At 32.9% G+C, this 19,343-nt stretch overlaps 3 protein-coding genes across 3 annotated transcripts; 2 read left to right on the forward strand and 1 right to left on the reverse strand.

The window, feature by feature from the left end:
* Nucleotides 1–956: 956 nt before the first annotated feature.
* On the reverse strand, nucleotides 957–2,330 carry LOC123889946 (EPIDERMAL PATTERNING FACTOR-like protein 9). Its single transcript, XM_045939473.1, has 3 exons — nucleotides 2,064–2,330; nucleotides 1,444–1,505; nucleotides 957–1,338 (listed from the first exon to the last, which is right to left on the reverse strand). The coding sequence occupies exons 1-3, from the start codon at nucleotides 2,305–2,307 to the stop codon at nucleotides 1,156–1,158; spliced, it is 489 nt and encodes a 162-aa protein (XP_045795429.1). The 5' UTR covers nucleotides 2,308–2,330; the 3' UTR covers nucleotides 957–1,155.
* A 3,988-nt stretch (nucleotides 2,331–6,318) lies between these two features.
* On the forward strand, nucleotides 6,319–7,313 carry LOC123889855 (cysteine-rich repeat secretory protein 55). Its single transcript, XM_045939360.1, has one exon. It carries the CDS (start codon nucleotides 6,360–6,362, stop codon nucleotides 7,164–7,166), a length of 807 nt encoding a protein of 268 aa, XP_045795316.1. The 5' UTR covers nucleotides 6,319–6,359; the 3' UTR covers nucleotides 7,167–7,313.
* Nucleotides 7,314–9,815: 2,502 nt separating this feature from the next.
* LOC123889842 (ubiquinone biosynthesis monooxygenase COQ6, mitochondrial) lies at nucleotides 9,816–18,378 on the forward strand. The gene is made up of 10 exons (XM_045939347.1): nucleotides 9,816–10,038; nucleotides 10,193–10,301; nucleotides 11,994–12,093; nucleotides 12,742–12,885; nucleotides 13,088–13,146; nucleotides 14,389–14,456; nucleotides 14,541–14,592; nucleotides 16,111–16,284; nucleotides 16,700–17,299; nucleotides 17,873–18,378. The coding sequence occupies exons 1-10, from the start codon at nucleotides 10,031–10,033 to the stop codon at nucleotides 18,086–18,088; spliced, it is 1,530 nt and encodes a 509-aa protein (XP_045795303.1). The 5' UTR covers nucleotides 9,816–10,030; the 3' UTR covers nucleotides 18,089–18,378.
* Nucleotides 18,379–19,343: the final 965 nt, after the last annotated feature.

Raw genomic sequence — 19,343 nt, forward strand, 5'->3', positions numbered from 1 at the left:
AAGAGCTTAATGATATTAAAAAAAAAAAAAAAGAGCAGAAGACATACCAATTATATTGACACATGTTATACTCTCTAATTCTATGTCAAGTGCTCATAAATATATTTGAAAAAAATTTGTAGGTTCTTTGTATAGATTTTAACTCGAAGTTGAGATTTGCAACATTTTATTTAAATGTGACTTTTAACTTTGAATTATCGAACCAATTTTTAAAAAATATTTAAAATTTCAACGACGACATACATTATCGTTTGAAAGTATAAGTTAATGATCATCCTCATTTTTACGATTTAAATATTGACTTAATTGATATCGATTTGACAAAACCAGCAAACAATATAAATGTATTATGTATTAAACTGACTTCAATCATGTCATTGTTTTAGCCGTAAAGATTAAAAAAGTTGCGACTTTTTATCTTAAAGAATATTGTCGACAATCGTTAGAATTTCTGATAATTTTAAGCACTAGCCCATGGTAGACCACTTATAAAAATATCCATCATAGCACTAGCCAAAATTATCCAACTCATTTTAGCTCGGCGCCAGGATGTTAAAAAGCTTAACGCTTTTCATTGTTATTCCACATAATTTTATATTGAACCCACTTTTAACTAAAATGAATTACACCAAATCAATTCATGAAAAATAAATTTCCGATAACCTAACCATATCCTTAAGGATTTCAACTTAGTCAACAAACAACATAAAGTTTCTCCTTTCCCTCAACTGTGAAACAGACACAAAATTAAATGGCATAATCATGTAACATCAACATTTATGATATTTTTGACAATGACTTAAGCTGCATGCATCAGCTCAAACTCTCAATAATATTCAAAATAAAAATGGAAGATTAGTATAGAGTATCTCATAACAACTTTAGTAATAGTACTAGCTAAAAATATATTTATCAAAAGAAAAAAAAAGAAGTAATAGTATTAAAAATATGAAAAATGAAAATTAATAAATAGGCTTGTTATTAAAATTGAATGACAACATAGCAAATACAAAATTTTTGAACCTTTTTTCAGCACAAAAACTAACAACTTCTACAATTAAATTTAAACCTACTAGAACACAAAATAGTAATATATTATGCTTATAATAATATAATCTATTAATGACAATTATCATACTATATATATTAATTATATCATCTATGACAAACACATCTATAGTGATAAGGGCTATTGATAGGGTCATTTCCCTCCACAGGAACTTGTTCAGCTCTGCATCTATATTTGCAGCCTCTACATTCATTGTAAGTACAAGTTGGTGCTGTGGATCCAATCATCAATCTCCTATAATTCCTTACTTTCCATGCTTCATTGCTACCCTAAAAATTATATTATACAAAAACATTTGATGTATAAATATAAGTGTATAGAGAAAACTTACAAAGAAATTAATTCATATTGATAATTCTTTTTTTTTTGTTTACCTTTAAATTTGATTCTCTTTGAAGTTGTGAGGATTGAGATATCCACCCTTTTGTTTCAATTCCTGCAAAATATGTTACAAATTTAGGATACATAGACATAGCATTACTCAACAAGTAATGGTAGTGAAATTTATATACATCAAGAAACTAAGCCTAACTTATTTCTCTCTACAAACTTGAACATAACACACACATAAATGGTAGCAACCTTGCTAATTGAGAGAAGTGGTTTTGTTTAGAAATTAGCACATTTTTAGATTTGCGGTGAATTTAGCAGAATTCCAATGTGTTGTCGTAATTTTAGTAAAAACTACACTACAGAACTTCAACAGAATCTCAATACCACTGTGATTCTGTCAAACTCATCGTATTCCAGATATGTAACATAAAAAAACAATTGACAAGGAACAACACTTATATTCTTAGTATTATATCATATGAAGAATACTATTGATAGAAGCTTCAAATCAAACTACATAGAATTGAAAATAGCATCCAATATAACAATTATAAGAATCCAAGAGAAGTGAATAAAAAAAATAGAAGGTTTAAAATTCACTGGAACATTATAAGAAATAAGAAGAATTAAGGTGGGACAAAAATATATGACATGACTAGACCTTGTATAACTTTAGCTGCAAGAATTAAGGTCAAGAGTAGCATGAATACTTTTGGGAGTTTGGTGTATCCCATTCTCCTATTTTTTGTGTTATAACTTTGAAGAGAAGAGAATATATTTAAGATAAAAATAATGAGTTTTTGAAAAGATAAAATATGGAGAAAGAATGAGATAATGTGATGTTGTGGTGAATTAGTGACCATAAGAGATAGACTGGCAAAATCTGCACTAAGACAGTGGAACATGATCAAATAAGGTACAGAATACTGACTATATTGGCTAACTCAAAGGAAATTCTAGGCATTATTAGAATTACTAGATTGCCCAAAGTAAAGATAGTGATGATAGTGATTGGTTTGGTGTTTGGTTTGGGTAAAAATGGGGTTTCAATAATAAAGAATCATTGAAATGGACATAAGACTGTGAAGACATATTGTTCACTACCAAAAAGAGCATCCAGATGGTTCCACATTTATTTTGAATGTGCCTCACATCCCAACTAAGATCTTCAATAATCAATAATAAATATAAAAAACATGATGCAACATGAGTTTATAAGTAGCGACAATAGTTATGTTATAAGCTAATTTTTATAATTGAATTAAGCTCAATCATGATGATATTAAAGTTTATCTAAGACTCATTAGACTTAGAGTGGAACAACACAGACCCCTTCTCATATATAGTAGGTGGCTCGACACTGCATCTCACAATCTTCTCTATTCCCCTCAGTAGATCAATTGGTAGCGATAATGGATTGAACATGTACTTGAACCACGTGATAAGTGGTTCGATTATCATGAAAGACATAAATTTTACAAAGAGGGGAATAAAGAAGATTGTGAGGTACTGGGTCGGGCCGTCTACTATATAAGAGAAGGGGCCCGAACCTTTACATAGAGCACATGCTATTAGGTCAACCTTATTGGGTCACCCGGATCATGCTCCATATATGTCCGGTCGTAAGCATGAGACAAGATATGAACATGACTACACGAGTTTATAAGTAAAGATAGTGCTCACTTTACACGCCGATTTATATGATGACAAATTGATATTTTTAGAATTGAATCACATGGATAAGAGAGGTAAGAGATGTCTTGTGGCACAAAGAACAGTCAGATTAACAAGAGATTCTTACACCAACAATGAAATTCAAACTTGGATTTTTGTGGGAGGATTTGAACCATTATCAACTCGATCAAATTTAGTTACGGATTTTCAAAGATGTAAAAGAAAAAAATATTTTTAATAACCGTAACACTAATGATCATTTTATAATAATTTCAATTGAGATTTAAACTGAATTGAATTCCTTAAAATTAAAATGCCAAACGTTTAACACTGAGCTGACATATCTAATATCCTCAGCAGAGAGTGAGTTAAATATGTCCATATTTGGATACCATCTCGAAGATTGTATTTCAATTGTCCATGATTGCTGATAATGATATTGTATAAAATTACCTACAAAATGATTGATACAGTTATAATTTTGGTCACAGTTGCATTGCATATATGATATATCTCAGAAACCTTGAAAAATGTGGATCAATGGATGGACTGCAAATTAAAATGACTTTTTTTTTTCTATATAGTAAGAGAACCACCTTATGATGTGATGGAGAAATAATGTCTCCATCTATTATTGTGTTCTCCAGAAGAAAAATATTTGAATCAACTTAAAATTTTAGACACAAGATTTAAGAAACGAAAAAATACATATTATTTAATTTTTTTTTTTTTTATCTTTATTTTTTATTTTTATGAGTGTCTAAATACCGTGTCTTAAGTTTGTGACTACAAAAGAGTTTCTCTTTAACACATTAATTCGTTGTTACTCTTTTTGGTCAGTGCTACCTCGGTCTCCCAAATACTTACCATAACTTCAAGTTGTGATCTACCAATATTCGTCCGGGCCACTGGTGACTGGACTGTCTAATTTGGTTCGGGGTCAGTTTGGGCATTAAGTGGTTCCAACCCCCTACTGATCGCAGTTGCGGGGCATCAAACTATGGCCATCCCTATCAAGTTTAGCGTCAATTACCACTAGATCAACTAACGATTGGTATTGACATTTTTATTTATACAAATTTCGAAAGCAAGACATCATAGTAATGCTTCGACATCCAACTAACTATGTTGACACCTCAATGCATTACCACTCCTCTACCATCCCACCAAAAAGTATTACAATATTAAAATGAAAAATAAAAGAAAAGATGGGGCATAAACCAAACCCACCATAACAAAATAAAAAATAAAAAAAAAACGATAATCAGACAAACCAACTCTAAATCCTATCTAAAATTATTTGATAATTGATCCTACCGACCTAACCCATCAACAAAAAAATCTGCATTAGTTACTCGGACCTTTCGGTCGAACTCGTTTGCCAAAATAGGCCAAGATATTTTTAGGCCATAATAAGTCCATACATGGTCCGCTCTCTTTAGACCATTATCAATAACAAGATAGTACGTGTACATTTTAGTGTAAGCACCATTCTTTGCCCCCTAGTTAGTATCAACTTGGTCCTCAATTATGGGAGTAATAATAACATGATAATAGAATAGACAAGAAGTGATAAGCTATAGTATTTTATCAAAACTTATTGTGTTGTTTCATTAATCATAATTTACTGTTTGGTTGGCAAACAAATTGTACTTTCTTGATCGATCATGTCACGTTGATTAAAATATCTTATCATGTGAGTTTGATGTTATTAACACGGATGCTGTGAGTTTGTTCGCAGATTCATCCTTTTTGTTTTTAGCGATTTTGATTTGTATTGCATCGATGTACTCTTATCAATATGAATGAATGAATATCTTTTATTTAGTCAAAAAAAAAATATCTTATCATGTAATGAAGGTTGGGAATGGGATTTGTTGATTTTGAAGCGGGAAAGGCAGGTATTTTTAGATTAATTTTATTCGTTTGATCAATCGCGCGCACCCAACTATGCCATGTGTCATGCTCTCACTTTAAAAAAAAAAAAACTTAATTGTTAAAGTTAACAAAACAATCCGAACCAAATAAAAGAAAATTGGAAGTGTCTTCTTCCATCGCTGCCACCCTAGTGAGTAGTGACATCCACCGAATCTTGTTCAAAACAATAGGCCTTGTTTGGTAAACTCCTCCTCATTCGAAATACAGGCAGCTTCACGAATCTTACCATCTAAAGTTGGAGCATCGACAAATACAAAAAAAATTAAGGTACGATAAACTACTCTTTTTTATAACCATGTTATAGTTACGAAGCATTCACTATTATTTAATAGTAACTAATTTTCATAGTCCATCAGATTATCTGTTCTGTTCCGCACAAAATGTAAATTTCTTCATCTAAATTATATTTTCTTTATATGCAAGAGTCAAAAATTAAATTCATATCATTCACTTAAAGTGCTTAGACTCCTTAACCTAACCACATGTTGGTCTCTACAAGTTACTTAAGTTGCCATAAGGCTTATAGAATATTTTTATGCTTGATTCTAGAGAACATTCTATTCATCCATAGATATTTATAGTTAGGCTTTAATGCAGTTTTGATCCCCCTATTTTGAAAAATCTGAACTTTTGATCCCCCTATTTTAAAACTCAGCACTTTTGATCCCCCTATTTTAGTTTTTTGTTAGTTTTAGTCCCCCACCTCAATTTGATCAAACTTTTGCTTATGTGTCATGCTCACTGATGACGTGGCATTGTACATGAGGACAAACAATTTCCTTAGATAGTGTCCCGAGCCCCAATCTTTTGCTTCTTTGATTGAAGTGATGTAAACACGATCATCTTTAAGGAATCCCATTGCAAAACATGCATCTATAGGTCAAATATTGTGTGACCAATTTTTCTGACATCATCATAGCAAGTTGTCCACATGTACAATGCCACGTCATCAGTGAGCATGACATATTAGCAAAAGTTTGACCAAATTGAGGTGGGGGACTAAAACTAACAAAAAACTAAAATAGGGGGATCAAAAGTGCTGAGTTTTAAAATAGGGGATCAAAAGTTCAGGTTTTTCAAAATAGGGGGATCAAAACTGCATTAAAGCCTTATAGTTACATTACATATATTCATTATTATTTTAATATAAGGTCACATGAGTGTCATTATCATGATCAATTATGACCACGAAAAGTCAACAAAACCTAATAATCAAGATTATTTTTTCTTCCAACGATTGTGGTGTTGGATGCAACACATTATACTTAGTCAAATTTATATGCTGAATGATTCCACATTCCACTATCACCCACAATAATTTTCCTTCATAAGAAGCACCAACATTATGAAATTTCACAAGAAGAAAAAAAAGAAAACCATGTATCTATTATACAAAATTGTTTTCTTATTAATTCTAAGCACTTCAAGTGCAAAATCACAAGACCCTTTAGGTGAATTTTGCAACAAAAACACAAACATTAGCATTGGTGGAAAATTATCAACTAATATTGATAAACTATTAGCTGAATTAGCCCTTAAAACACCTTCAACTTTCTTCATTGCTACATCATATGGTGATAACAAAGACAAAGTTTATGGCTTAGCTCAATGTAGAGGAGATATTAACACACAAGATTGTTCCAATTGTATTCAAAATGCAACAAAACAAATCCGACAACGTTGTCCGAACCAAGCCGATGCAAGAATTTGGTATGATTATTGTTTTTTAAGGTATAGTAACAAAAGTTTCATTGGTGAAGTTGATACATCTTTTGGTATATTTTATTTTAATGTTGAAAATGTAACTGATTCTCAAGTTTTTAACAAGAAACTTGGAAATTTAATGGATCAAATTAGAGGAGAAGGTGTAATGGCTAAAAATAAAGGACTTGGAAAAGGAAAAAGTGTGTTGTCACCATTTGTGACACTTTATGCATTGGTTCAATGTACTAGGGACTTGGATGAGATATCTTGTGCTCAATGTTTGGCTATTGCAGTGAATAATTTTCAAACTTTTTGTAATAATCGTAAAGGTTGTAGAGTTTTATATAGTTCTTGTTATGTTAGATATGAATTGTACCCTTTTTTCTTTCCTCTTGATTCAACCAAAACAAAACCTTCTAATATTGAAAAGGTTATTGTTTATCCTTAAATGCCATGTCATGACAAAAGTATAGCATTATTGGTTAATGCTCAAATGTATTGCTATGGATCAAGTAACCTTGAACATGAAATTTGTATTTGAAAAAAAAAAGGAAGATGAAGAAGAATAAGATGAGTTTGTTTCATTAGTATCAAATTTTGCATTACTTAAATTATAGCTCAACTGACATAAATATCAAAATTATGATCGAGGTTCAAACTCTGGTTCCCCACTGTGTGTGTTTTGAGTTTTTAATGGTTTGTCATTTCGTCAATCTAAAAAAAATGATGTAGTTAAATAAAAAGTTGTGTATAATATTTTTTTTCTTCTATCTGTAAGTTTATAAAAATAAGTTGACAACAACTTATAAGCATGTTATAAACTTTTTTTTTATTTATAAATTTTCGTAAATAATCTTATAAATGTTTATATAAGTAGGTAAGTCCAAATAATTTTCTTCTAATTTTAATTAAGGAAGATAGATCTACATGACAATCTATCATATTGAGCAAGACCACAAGTCAATATGGTAGATAACAAGCCTTTCAAATCATTCAAATTGAGGCTAATCACCAAATAATTTGAAAGATATCACAAGGTTTCAAATGATGCACGTAAACCCCAAAATTGTAGCACATTTGTAGAAGCCATATTCGAAAGGGGGTTGTGTCTAACATGCCCCACTTGATTAAGTGATGTATGGTGCACAAGTCTTCGTTATTTTTATAACGAATACGCATTTTACAAAATTCACCATTGGATAAAAAGTTTGTATCGTTTAGATCATTCATAAATTTTTTAAATTTTTTTTTGAAAATCATTTGATATGTTATTGAGACTCATCAAAATTAACGGTATTCAATAAAAATCCATGAACCGTTAATTTTGACGGGTCTCAATAACATATCAAATGATTTTCAATTTTTTTTTAAAAAAATTATGAATGATCTATACGATATAAACTTTCAATCCAACGGTGAATTTTGTAAAATTCGTATTCGTTATAATATTTTCGGTGACTTGTGCATAATGCACAACTTGAGTTCCTTGTGCACCATAGACCATATGGTACACTTGTGCATGTTAGACAAAGCCCGAAGATAACCACTTTATTCCAAGCAAAATCAGAAATATTGGAATGCTCAGAATAGACTCTACACCAAGAGTAAGTAAAGTATAAGCTCATCTCACCGAGTAAACACCATAGAAAGATCAAACTGCCAAGTCCACTTATATTTGTTGTTAACCTAGACAAAAATATTAACCAGCAAAGAATATCATTCACATACAATGTATGTCCTCCTCCCAAACAAACAAAACCCTCTCCTCCACTATCAATACTGCCCCTTCACCACAACTGATCCTACACATTTTTGCAATAGACACATTCAGATAAACAAATTGGTGCAAGCAATAGACTAAAATCATCCTAGAGAACCCTCAACCAACCAAGACTCTCTCAGAAAAAAGACATTCTCTTTATTACCTACTATTTTAATTTTAACTAACCGATTATCAAACAAATTGTTATTGATCTGGCCCCACCCTAACAACTTAAACTTTTGGGATAATCGGTTATTTGACAACTTAAAATTGAATATTGGGCCTAACTCATCCTTATAAAATCGGCTTATAAGGTGAGGACTGCCTCTAGTTTATAAACACTTAGTCAGACCATCTCTCAACCGATGTGAGACTTTTTAACACACTCTCTCACGCCCAACACTATTGAGCTTGGTGCATGGATATAATCGGTGGGTGGCCCGATTCCTGAAACCTGATAACAAGTGGCCTAACGGATCGTGAAGAGACTATGATACCAACTTAAAATTAAATATTGTATAACGCATCCTTACAAAACCGACTTATAAGGTGAGCATTGTCTCTAATTTATAAACACTTAGTCAGATCATCTCTCCACCGATGTAAGACTTCTTAACACAAATTAACATCGATACTTTCAAAACCTCTTCAAATGACCTACAAATTCTTCCCCCAAGTCATGCCTTACTCACACCACCCTTAATGACCCGTCTAACCTCCTCATATTTATGAACTAGCAAATTGAACCACAAACCCTCAACTTCCGCCAATAACCCCCACAATCATTTAGCTAACAGAGCAAAATTAAATTTTTTTCACTTTGCCTCACGTAGCCCACCTTTACTCCACAAACTTTGTCCCAATGTACGCATTATAGAACAAAGAATAATACGACAGTAAATGATATTTTTCGATAAAAAATCAACAATTGTGATCAATATTGTTGAAAAGACACAATTTTAACCTAAATCGTCTGATCTCATATTGACGGCTGAGATAAAAAATAATGTGAAACTGTGTGATTATGCTAGACCAGTAAATCTTAATCCCTTATTTAAGGGGTTCAAAACCTTATTACTTTAAGCAATCCATAGTTGGTCAAGACATACGTATCTTGTCCTTGTGAGCTTAGCTCAGTTTGCAGGGATATCAGATTATATATACAGGAGTCAGGTTCGAACTCCGGACATTCCACTTAAGGTAGAATTTCTTGCCACTAACCTACTAAAAAAGAAAAAAAAATACTCTATCTTTCTTGACCAAAAAAAAAAAAACTCTATCTTTCAATTATTTTCCTCCGTTTGATCAATCCTTCAAACTATTTAGAAATGACCGATGGCTATTCTTGTAATTTCATTGTGAAAAAGAAAAAGAAAACAAAACATTAAAAGGAAGACACTCGGTGACATTATCATCCTCCCCCGTCTTGCCGTTCACCGCCTCCAACCCCCTCCAACCGCCAGACGTAGTCGTCGCCAGTCCACCGGTTACTGTCGTCGCCAGTCCACCGGTTACTGTCGTCGCAAAGTCTCCCTCACTCTCTTCAAACAATGAATAGGTATACTCTTCTTCCACTTCTCACGATTCTGAATCTTCTTCATTTTTCCACAAATTTTTCATCAAAATCCACACTCCCTCTCTTTAATCGTGTAATGTGGTTTTCTATGTAAAATCTGGTTTGTGTTTAATTGAATGTATTTTCTATATAACAGGGTGATAAAGAAGACTGTTTCAAATCTCTGTGCACACAAAATTTCAAGGAAATTTTTTTGTTCTGAGATTGTCAAAGTTGCTACTTCACCTGATTTAGTACCTTCCAATGTAAGAAAATAACTATACTTCATAGCTCTAATCATTATTTGTTTTTATATTTTTTATTTATTATATTTTTTATTTATTATATTTTTGAGGTTAAATTGAAAAATGACATGCGAAAGTTTTAGTGTAGAAAATAATTTTAGGTTGCTTGTAACCAAGACATTGGGCTCAAATGGTTAATGAACTCCTCCAGGACGAATCGTTCGGGAGAACCCGAGTTCGATTCCTGGTGGGAACAATTCTTGGCTTGATTTTACTTACCTTGCGGCCAAATTCTGGATTACCAGGGGCCCTTCCCCTGGGAACCAGAGGGCTAATACCAAAAAAATAATTGGTTGCTTGCGGTTACAGTTGTGGTTACGACAAATTGTGGTCGATTCTGCTGCAACTGCAGGTGTGATCTTGTTGTAGAGATCTCTAAAACCTTTATATTGTGGTCGCAATTGTGGTTGGAGACTGCAATTTAGAACTATGATTAGAACTTGAGAATTTAGATTCTAGAAAGTGCAAAGTTTAACAATATTATTTGATCATTGATTTTGTTCTTGTTTCTAAACTTATCATTTGAAATGGACAGCTCTTTGAGTTTCTTGTCTAGCAGATTGAGGAGTCCTACTTTTTGGTTATGAATGAAAGATGTAACCCTATTTCTTTCAAAAAATCTAGGACACAATAATGAACAAGTCGTATAGTTACTTTTTTGGCATCATGACGAGTTTTTAGATGATAGTCATTTTCAGATTGTAATTTTATTTAACTGTTTGTCACTCTGGTTGAGATTTTAGTTCATTGTTATTCTTATGAATAACTCTAGTATCCGTATTTTATTTTTTACTATAATACCAATTTGAGTTTTTTTTTTTTCCTAGGATAACCAAATGTGATCTTAGAAAATAGAGATTTGTTTTATATTGAATCAATTTACACTGTTGTGAAACTATAGCTGTAGAGTTTGAGGGAGAAAAACTGGGAATGTAGAGGAGAGGAGCTTCCTTGAATGCACACCTTTTCCTATTAGTCATATTGACTTTAATACTTACACTGTTTTTTCAATATCAACAACACAAAATGTACTACATACACTAACCCCAAATTATCCGTTCAATATTACTAAAACTGCATAAAGACACAAGTAATGTTTGCTTTGGGTTCACGTGAAGCAGAAAGATAGTAAATAACATTCACGAACACTCCTCCTGCGCAAGCTGCATGCTCTTGATTCAAGTAGGAGCCAAAAACAGAACAAACTCACTAGGTTGGATTGATGGCTACACATGACCCCTTGGGTCACAACATGAAATGCAAATCAACTATCATTCTTGTGTGACCGGTGCATTTCCTTCAACTCCTTTAATCCATATCAATAGCAAAATAAAATTGCACTAAATAAAAGGAAAAACTATGTGACATAATGATACAATCCTTTTTCTCTACTGATTTGTGGTGGATTATAGTCTTGTACTTTCTAACGCAGTTTATTAGTTTTACATTTGATAGTTTATGCATGTTACATTGTTTAAAGGGATGATTGTGATGTTTCTTGGTGCTAAGCTTCTTCATAACATTTGTCTACTGTCATTGTTTCTTCCATACTATTTCTTTGCCTTTGCATTTTCAATTGAAAGATAGTAATAATTGGCTGGAATAGAATTAGAAAATTAAAATTGAATAATTTGCATTCATAAAAATATGCAGGAGCATGAGAAGAAGCCAACTATCAGCAAAATTATTCCAGAATATGATATTGCTATTGTTGGAGGAGGCATGGTTGGCATGTCTTTAGCTTGTTTCTTAGGTATCTTCTTGCAATGGGTGTATTTTTTCTAGACTGCAACATATTTATCATGCCATCATCTACATAACTCATGGGAATGGATTGTTTAGGTATGCTTTATCAGATATCCTTAACTAATCACGTCCTCATCGGATTTTAATCTTGTAAGTGACCACTACGATTGTTTAATGGAAGCCTTTATCTCCAAGGCCTTACAAAGTCCCTAAGATGAGCACCTATTTCCATTTCCCTGACAAACCCCAGAATCCCTATCCCTAGTTTTTGTCACCTCCAAACCTAAGGAACTTATGTATGATATAGCTATTTTGCATGTGGCAGTTGTATTTTTGTATGTGGTAATTATTATTTGGCATAATAAGGTGTATTATCGGTTTATTGGTTTTTTTTCTTGGGAATTTAGTGGAAGGAGGAGATTCTTTGTTGGGGGAAAACCCTGTATGTTGATCCTGTAGTCGAATCTGGTCTATAAACCAAATTAAATCAGTAATATATAACCAGTGTTCTCTCTGTTTGATTCTTGTGGGTAGGAGGAAGAGAGGGAGGTGGAAATGGTAAAATATAAGACGAGCATACATTGAAAATAAATGTAGTTATCTAATTTATGATGATAAGTATTAACAAATCTGGCCAATTGTTTTGTTATTCCAGCTAGTATGCCACTGACAAAGCAGTTGAGTGTGGCAATTATTGACAGCAATCCAGCTCTAGGTAGTGGCTTGAGCATCAAAAAGGAAGACCCCCCCGATCCTAGAGTCAGTACAGTAACTCCTGCTTCTATATCATTTCTCAAAGGTATCTAGTTTTTCAGGTTTGTTTTTTATTATCGCTGTGGTGTTAATTAAAAATTCTCTCTTTTGCAATTTTCGTTAAAACAGAGTAAGCCAAACTTTTATTAGAGAGAAAATGGTAATTAGACCCTGGTTGACTAGTGCATTTGCTTCAACACGGTGACATTTTGCTTTAAAAGCCCTCTTAATACTTGATCTATTTCCAGATGCTGGTGCTTGGAAATATGTTGAGCAAAACAGACATGCTTATTTTAAAAAAATGCAGGTACTTTTTCTTTCTCATTCACTATAATGATTTAAATTTTAAATTTATATATATTTCCGATGATGGATAAATTCTCGAAGTGCAAAGTTGTTGGGGGATTTTGAGGGAAATTGAGCCGGATGTTGTGCACATAGACGCTTATAGGTCATTTGTATGATTGTTTGTAACAAGATTACGTGTGCATAGTTGGGATTTTGATTGGGGAACTAGGCTCTCATCCAATATTTCGAAAAATGAAATCTTACAATTTCTGTTAATCCGTGGATGGGATCTCCATGATAACCCTGATGAATAACTCTGTCCAACATATAGGAAGTGAAAGGGTTCGCTTTAATATTTAATCATTTTTCTGCTCTTGATGCTAAACTGAACCAAAGATATGCACGAGGGATTCTTGCCTTTTGACATTTTACGTGAGACCCCTTCAGTCAGGTTCTTGCTGTTTGCTCTGTTTTGGAGCCTCACTACTGAAGAACTTAAAAAACCAAAAGCATTTCTTATCATATTTTATGAGATTATCATGTATGTTAAAAGATATTAGGTTTTTTTTTTGGTTGGGGTAAAATGGTCATGCTACGCTTTTTACCTTAAACAGGCTTAGCCCATTTCCCAATAGATCTTAATCAGGCTAGTTCTAATATACATTAGACCGTATGTCCCTAACAAACAGCGTGACCTATCATCACCCTTTCCCTTAGTTATTAGTAGTATTAGCATTGTTGTTTGTGGGCTTGAGCTTTCACTAGTAGTATTTGTATTTGACCTTATTATCATTATTCATTAGTGTGATTAGGAGTGCCTGGATATCATATAGTGACACATTCCATTTATAAATTTTTTTTTCAGTCCACTTTTAGCCATCTTTCTTTTACCATATCAAAAGTCTAAACCCTAAAGTTTCAACAAAACATCTTCAAACATAAAATTCTTAGATTAACTTGAAAAAAAGAACAATCTTTCACAACAGAGACAAAATAATTTGATGTTTCAAAATGCGGTGAAGCTCTGAAATTTGATAGAACCTACTGGTGTCAATATGTCAATTGATCCATATAGCCAAATCTATCTAGTAGAATAAACTTTTGGTTGTTCTTGTTATACTATTTACTTTCCTAATTTAAGCGCATAAATTCATTTAAACAAATGCTTTTCATGTACTTCTTGCTTAAAGGATGCCTTTTTCCTTGGACTACATTATTTATTTCATTATTCAAAATTGCATTCTTTTGTATCTCTCTGCAGGTCTGGGATTATACTGGTTTTGGGTATGCTAGATACGATGCAAAAGATGTAAATAAAGACTTTCTAGGGTAAGGGTAGACATGTTATATAGTTAAGCAAATATCTTTGGAAACTACTATCACATTACTAATTGCAAAAATATGATATACCAGGTGTGTAGCAGAAAATAAAGTGCTTCATAGTGCCTTATTGTCGTGCGTAAAGGTATAATTCACATTGTCGGTCTGTGATATGGAGTATATAGTTGATTGTGATGTACTGTGAGAATAAATATAAATTATATTTATAGACTTTGAGCTGATAGTATGCAACGTTTTATGATGTTATAAAAGGGAAAAAGAGGAAACAAAATGGGTCCTCAGTCTGAAATATAAATAATAAATAGCTACCAAAATATAATCCCCTGATTTAAAGGATTTCAAAACTAATTCTCCTAATCTTTTTGCAGCACATTAACACTTCCCCTCAAGCTTCCATTCCCAGCTTTATATAATGTCATGAAATCTTCGATTACTTATCCCCTTTTCAGAACATCGGCCAATTGTTATCTTGATGGAAACACAGGTCATACACGCCTTCTTCCAATTTTTCTTTAATAAACACCTGTCAAATTCAATATGTTTTGTCCTATAATGTTCATAGGCTTCTAAGCAATATTGGCAACTGACTTCTTGCCACGATAGAGATTCATAGGACTCTCCAATTTGACTCTTATCATCTGGAATAATCTTCAATTTCAGCCAAAGTAGTTCACAGAGTCTTTGGGAAATAGCCCTCATTCTTCTTGAAAAAAATTACTTTCTGAAGTGATTCTTTTGGATAGAGCATCAATTGTCTTATAACACTCATCAAATATGCTATGTCTAGCCTAGTTTGAGCAAGGTATATGAGTTTACCTACCAACCTTCGGTGCATTTTCTTGTCATGGTCATGGATGATGTCCTGTAAGATAAAGTAGAGTGACAAGATTTGATTGAAGTAATCTCTTATCACATTGTCTATTCTAAATTGTTTTATCTTGACCCCAACTTGATTTTGAATCTTTCAGTGGAAGTTGGGGAAAACATTGCTGACATTAGATTTTTGTTTGAGTAGGAAGCACCATGTAACTGGAGTGCAATCACCAATTATTGGATACTGTTGAAATATCTCTTATTTCCGGCCTTCTCATATTTCCTCTATCTAAATATTTCCTCTTTCTTTCTTATGTAATAAGTAATTAGGAAACGTTATAGGCGGTAGTCACCAGATTTAATCCCCATAATCAAGGGATTCTGATTGTACATTTATTATCATACACTCAAAAGGTTGAGTATCAATATCTAAGCAATTCAGTATCAATTTTAGTCTCATACTCATAATATTAAAAATCGACTTCATTAAGTAAGAAGTCTCATATTTTCATATTCTTCCTCTAATTTTCTACTATGTGATAAGATACTCTGTCTCTTATTAATAGTAATCTTGCTAGTAATAGTGTAAAATGTAACTGAGATGAAATACTGTCTTGTCCCTGGCTCTTCTGGTAATTTTATGCAGTTGTACCAATTCACTTTTATGTTTTAACGTCAGCACCATTATGTCACTAATTTTAGCTATCTTTTGGCTGCTTTGATGGTTTCCCGATCAAGGACTTTGCTAGTTATATTTTCATCAAGTTGAATATTTTATTCCAAGGCATGACTCTTTACATTACATTGAGAATTACAAACTTCTTGACAGGATTCTGATTTCAAGACAACATTCTATCCATCGAGGTTAACTTCAATGACTTTGAATACAAACTCTATATCCACAGTGGAGGAGAATACACCATCTAAAGAACCATCATCTGCTCAAGGTCATACGTCAAAGCTGCAACTTAGTGATGGCAGTAGCATATATGCCAAGTTGGTGGTGAGTGAATTTTTTTACCTGTTATGTTGAAATACTGCAAGTAGAGACAAAATCATATCTGGTGTCCCATTAGCAACTGTGTGATTGTTTTAATTTAACACTCTGTCTGGTCTCGAATATAAGCAATATAATATGTTTGGTGGTCTAAAATATAAGCACGTGTTAATTACTTCTACCATATTTATTGTCATCATTTCTAAATTACCCTACAATATTAATTTAGATTTTATTTTCCAATAACTCTTTTATTCTCATGGAACAAGTTCCCATGAGGGACAATTTGGAAAATACAATTAGTTTTATTACTTTGAGAAAATTAATGAGATTTGCCAAGTAGTTATTTTTTTTGGTTATATATGAGACCGTGGTAGTATTCTACAATTAGAGTCTAATTACATGGATGCTTGTTCTGAAGGTTGGGGCTGATGGAGGAAAATCGCGCGTTAGGGAATTAGCAGGATTCAAAACAACTGGATGGAATTACTCTCAAAATGCAATCATCTGCACTGTAGAGCATACCTCGGATAATCATTGTGCATGGCAACGGTTTCTACCTAATGGTCCAATTGCACTTTTACCGATGGGTGATAAATTTAGCAACATTGTTTGGACCATGAGTCCAAACGAGTCAAACGACCGCAAATCAATCACCGAGGAAATGTTTTTGAAGGATGTTAATTCTGCTCTTGATTATGGACATGGACCTCATCCTACGTCAAGCTCATTAGGAACTGGGGACATGTTCTCTTGGCTTAAAATGGATGCAACTTTATCAGCTAATGAATTCTTTGAAATTCCTCCAAAAGCAATAAGATTGGCGTCTGAAAGGATGGTGTTTCCTCTGTCTTTAAGGCATGCCAATTCATATGCATCGAAACGTGTGGTTCTAATAGGAGATGCAGCCCACACTATCCATCCTCTTGCTGGTCAAGGCGTTAATTTGGGTTTCGGAGATGCATTTTCTCTTTCAAGAGTTATTGCAGAGGGAATTGCTTTGGGATCTGACATTGGAGAGGTATGTTATGTCTTTGATGTTTATATCTTGGTGTTCATAAGATTAAGACCCTGTTTAGATCAACAAATTAATACGAGTGCTTATTTATAAGCTATTTCTATAACAAAAGATAGAATAAAGTCAAACTGTTTTCATATAAGCTATAAGCTGTTTTCATAAGCTATTCCGAAGAGCTTATTGAAACAAGTTGAAAACAGCTTATAGACATGTCATAAGCTGTTTGCTAAGCTCTCCTGAAGAGTCTCACAAGTTCCTATGCCAATAGATAAGTTCAAATCTGCCAATCCAAACAAGTCCTAAGTAATTGCTCTGGCGACCCATATTGGAAGTGTATGTTATGTCTCCAATGCTTTTATCACGTCACCTTGGACTTCTCTAAGGTGCCAACCAGCTCAGCTGGTAAAAAGGAGCATAGCCCCCCCCCCCCCCCCCCCCCCCCCCCCAACACCATTTGCACGGCACTAAGCAGAACATCGAAGGAGGGTTTTGGCAAGTTTTCAGAAAGTCCTCAAACTCTTGCCCTCTTTTCTAAAAATGATATGGTTATTTCATCTTCTTAATGCTGGTTTGCAGGTAAATTTGTTAAGGAAGTATGAAGCAGAGAGGAAACCGGCAAATATTACAATGATGGCAATCCTTGATGGCTTCCAAAAAGCTTACTCAATTGATTTTGGACCTTTTAATTTTCTGCGAGCTGCAGCCTTCAATGGAGCAAACTATATATCACCACTCAAGAGAAGCATAATTTCTTATGCTTCAGGCGAGAATAAATTGCCTATTTTCTTCTGAACATAGAAATGTAGTTTATATAAAGTCATCTTTGCTTGACTGCATTTTGCTCATGGCCAGTTCCTTTATGTTACTATTATGGATTGATCAAAATAAGTTTTGGCCAAAGGTTCAGCAGAACCATAGTTTTATTTCTTCGTTCATAGGGTTTAGGATGAATCAATGATTCAGTGGCCATATTTATTCTCTGTATCCTTGTAAAGTTTCTATGCAACAATTAGTTCTATGCTGATTTTTAGATGTTACTTCAAGTTGTTGCATTTGTGCTTAGCATATTATGTTTTCTCTCATTCTTACCCTCACTATCTTAATTAGAAATATTGTTTTATGTTTTATATTTATAAGTTTGTTCAACCGTTAATTTTATTAAACACTTTAAATTTATTTTATTAATTTTTTTTTGCTACAATTAACTAGCCTATCCGTTATAAATTAGTTTTTTTTTATCTTACCATTTTTTTTTTACCAAATAGGGGCTATATCATATCTAAGCTATAGCTTATTTATTAGACCATGTGCAATGGTATGTTTAAAGAGGGGTTGAATGGGTGTTGAGAGTGTTGAATGATTGGAGGAGGTATGTTGAAGATGATGTGGAGGAGGGAAGAGTTGAAAGTTTTCAACATGTTGAAGCCTGACACAGAGGGACACGCGGCCTGTTTTCATTTGGCAAAACAAGCGCGTGCAGCACACGCGCCAATAGGGAGAGTGGGGCGCAGCAATGCAGAGAGAGAAGAATAGATAAGGACATGTGTTGATGGCTGATTGGCTGGGCGGATTTTTATTACAATAATACTTTGAACTCAATTATTTCATCGCAAAATAATTTTTTATATTTTTACCGAAATTCATGATTTTTTTTATCTATAAATAGATACTTGGTTCATTTGATTTGGACACGAAAAAAAAAACGGATTTTTTCATTATATTAATCTTATTATTATCTTCCTATTAGTGTTAATCTTGAAGTATTAGTCTTTTTTTAGTGAAATGGATCCCAATAATCACTTCAACATCCAAAATTCTTATAATTATCCCAACAATTATGAAAATCCCAACAATTATCAAAATCCCAACAATTATTTGTATCGTACTAATTAGGTTGCTTGTGTGTTATATTGTATTGCATTTCAAATTATCTGTATCGTACTAAATTATTTAAATAAATTTTGTTTTTATTAAAAAAAATTAAAAAATAAATTGTTAAGTATTTATTATTTTAATTTAATTTTAATCGATAATTATAATTTTATAT

This window comes from Trifolium pratense, linkage group LG6, assembly GCF_020283565.1.
Source record: "Trifolium pratense cultivar HEN17-A07 linkage group LG6, ARS_RC_1.1, whole genome shotgun sequence".
NCBI lineage: Eukaryota > Viridiplantae > Streptophyta > Magnoliopsida > Fabales > Fabaceae > Trifolium > Trifolium pratense.

Coding starts and splice junctions, on each gene's coding strand:
- LOC123889842 (XM_045939347.1), top strand. Junction 16,285..16,699: donor GCATATATGCCAAGTTGGTG/GTGAGTGAATTT, acceptor CTTGTTCTGAAG/GTTGGGGCTGATGGAGGAAA. Junction 17,300..17,872: donor TGGGATCTGACATTGGAGAG/GTATGTTATGTC, acceptor GCTGGTTTGCAG/GTAAATTTGTTAAGGAAGTA.
- LOC123889946 (XM_045939473.1), bottom strand. CDS start 2,307: ATGTTCCACTGTCTTAGTGCAGATTTTGCCAGTCTATCTCTTATGGTC. Junction 1,506..2,063: donor TGCAGCTAAAGTTATACAAG/GTCTAGTCATGT, acceptor CATATTTTGCAG/GAATTGAAACAAAAGGGTGG. Junction 1,339..1,443: donor AAAGAGAATCAAATTTAAAG/GTAAACAAAAAA, acceptor TATAATTTTTAG/GGTAGCAATGAAGCATGGAA.
- LOC123889855 (XM_045939360.1), top strand. CDS start 6,360: ATGAAATTTCACAAGAAGAAAAAAAAGAAAACCATGTATCTATTATAC.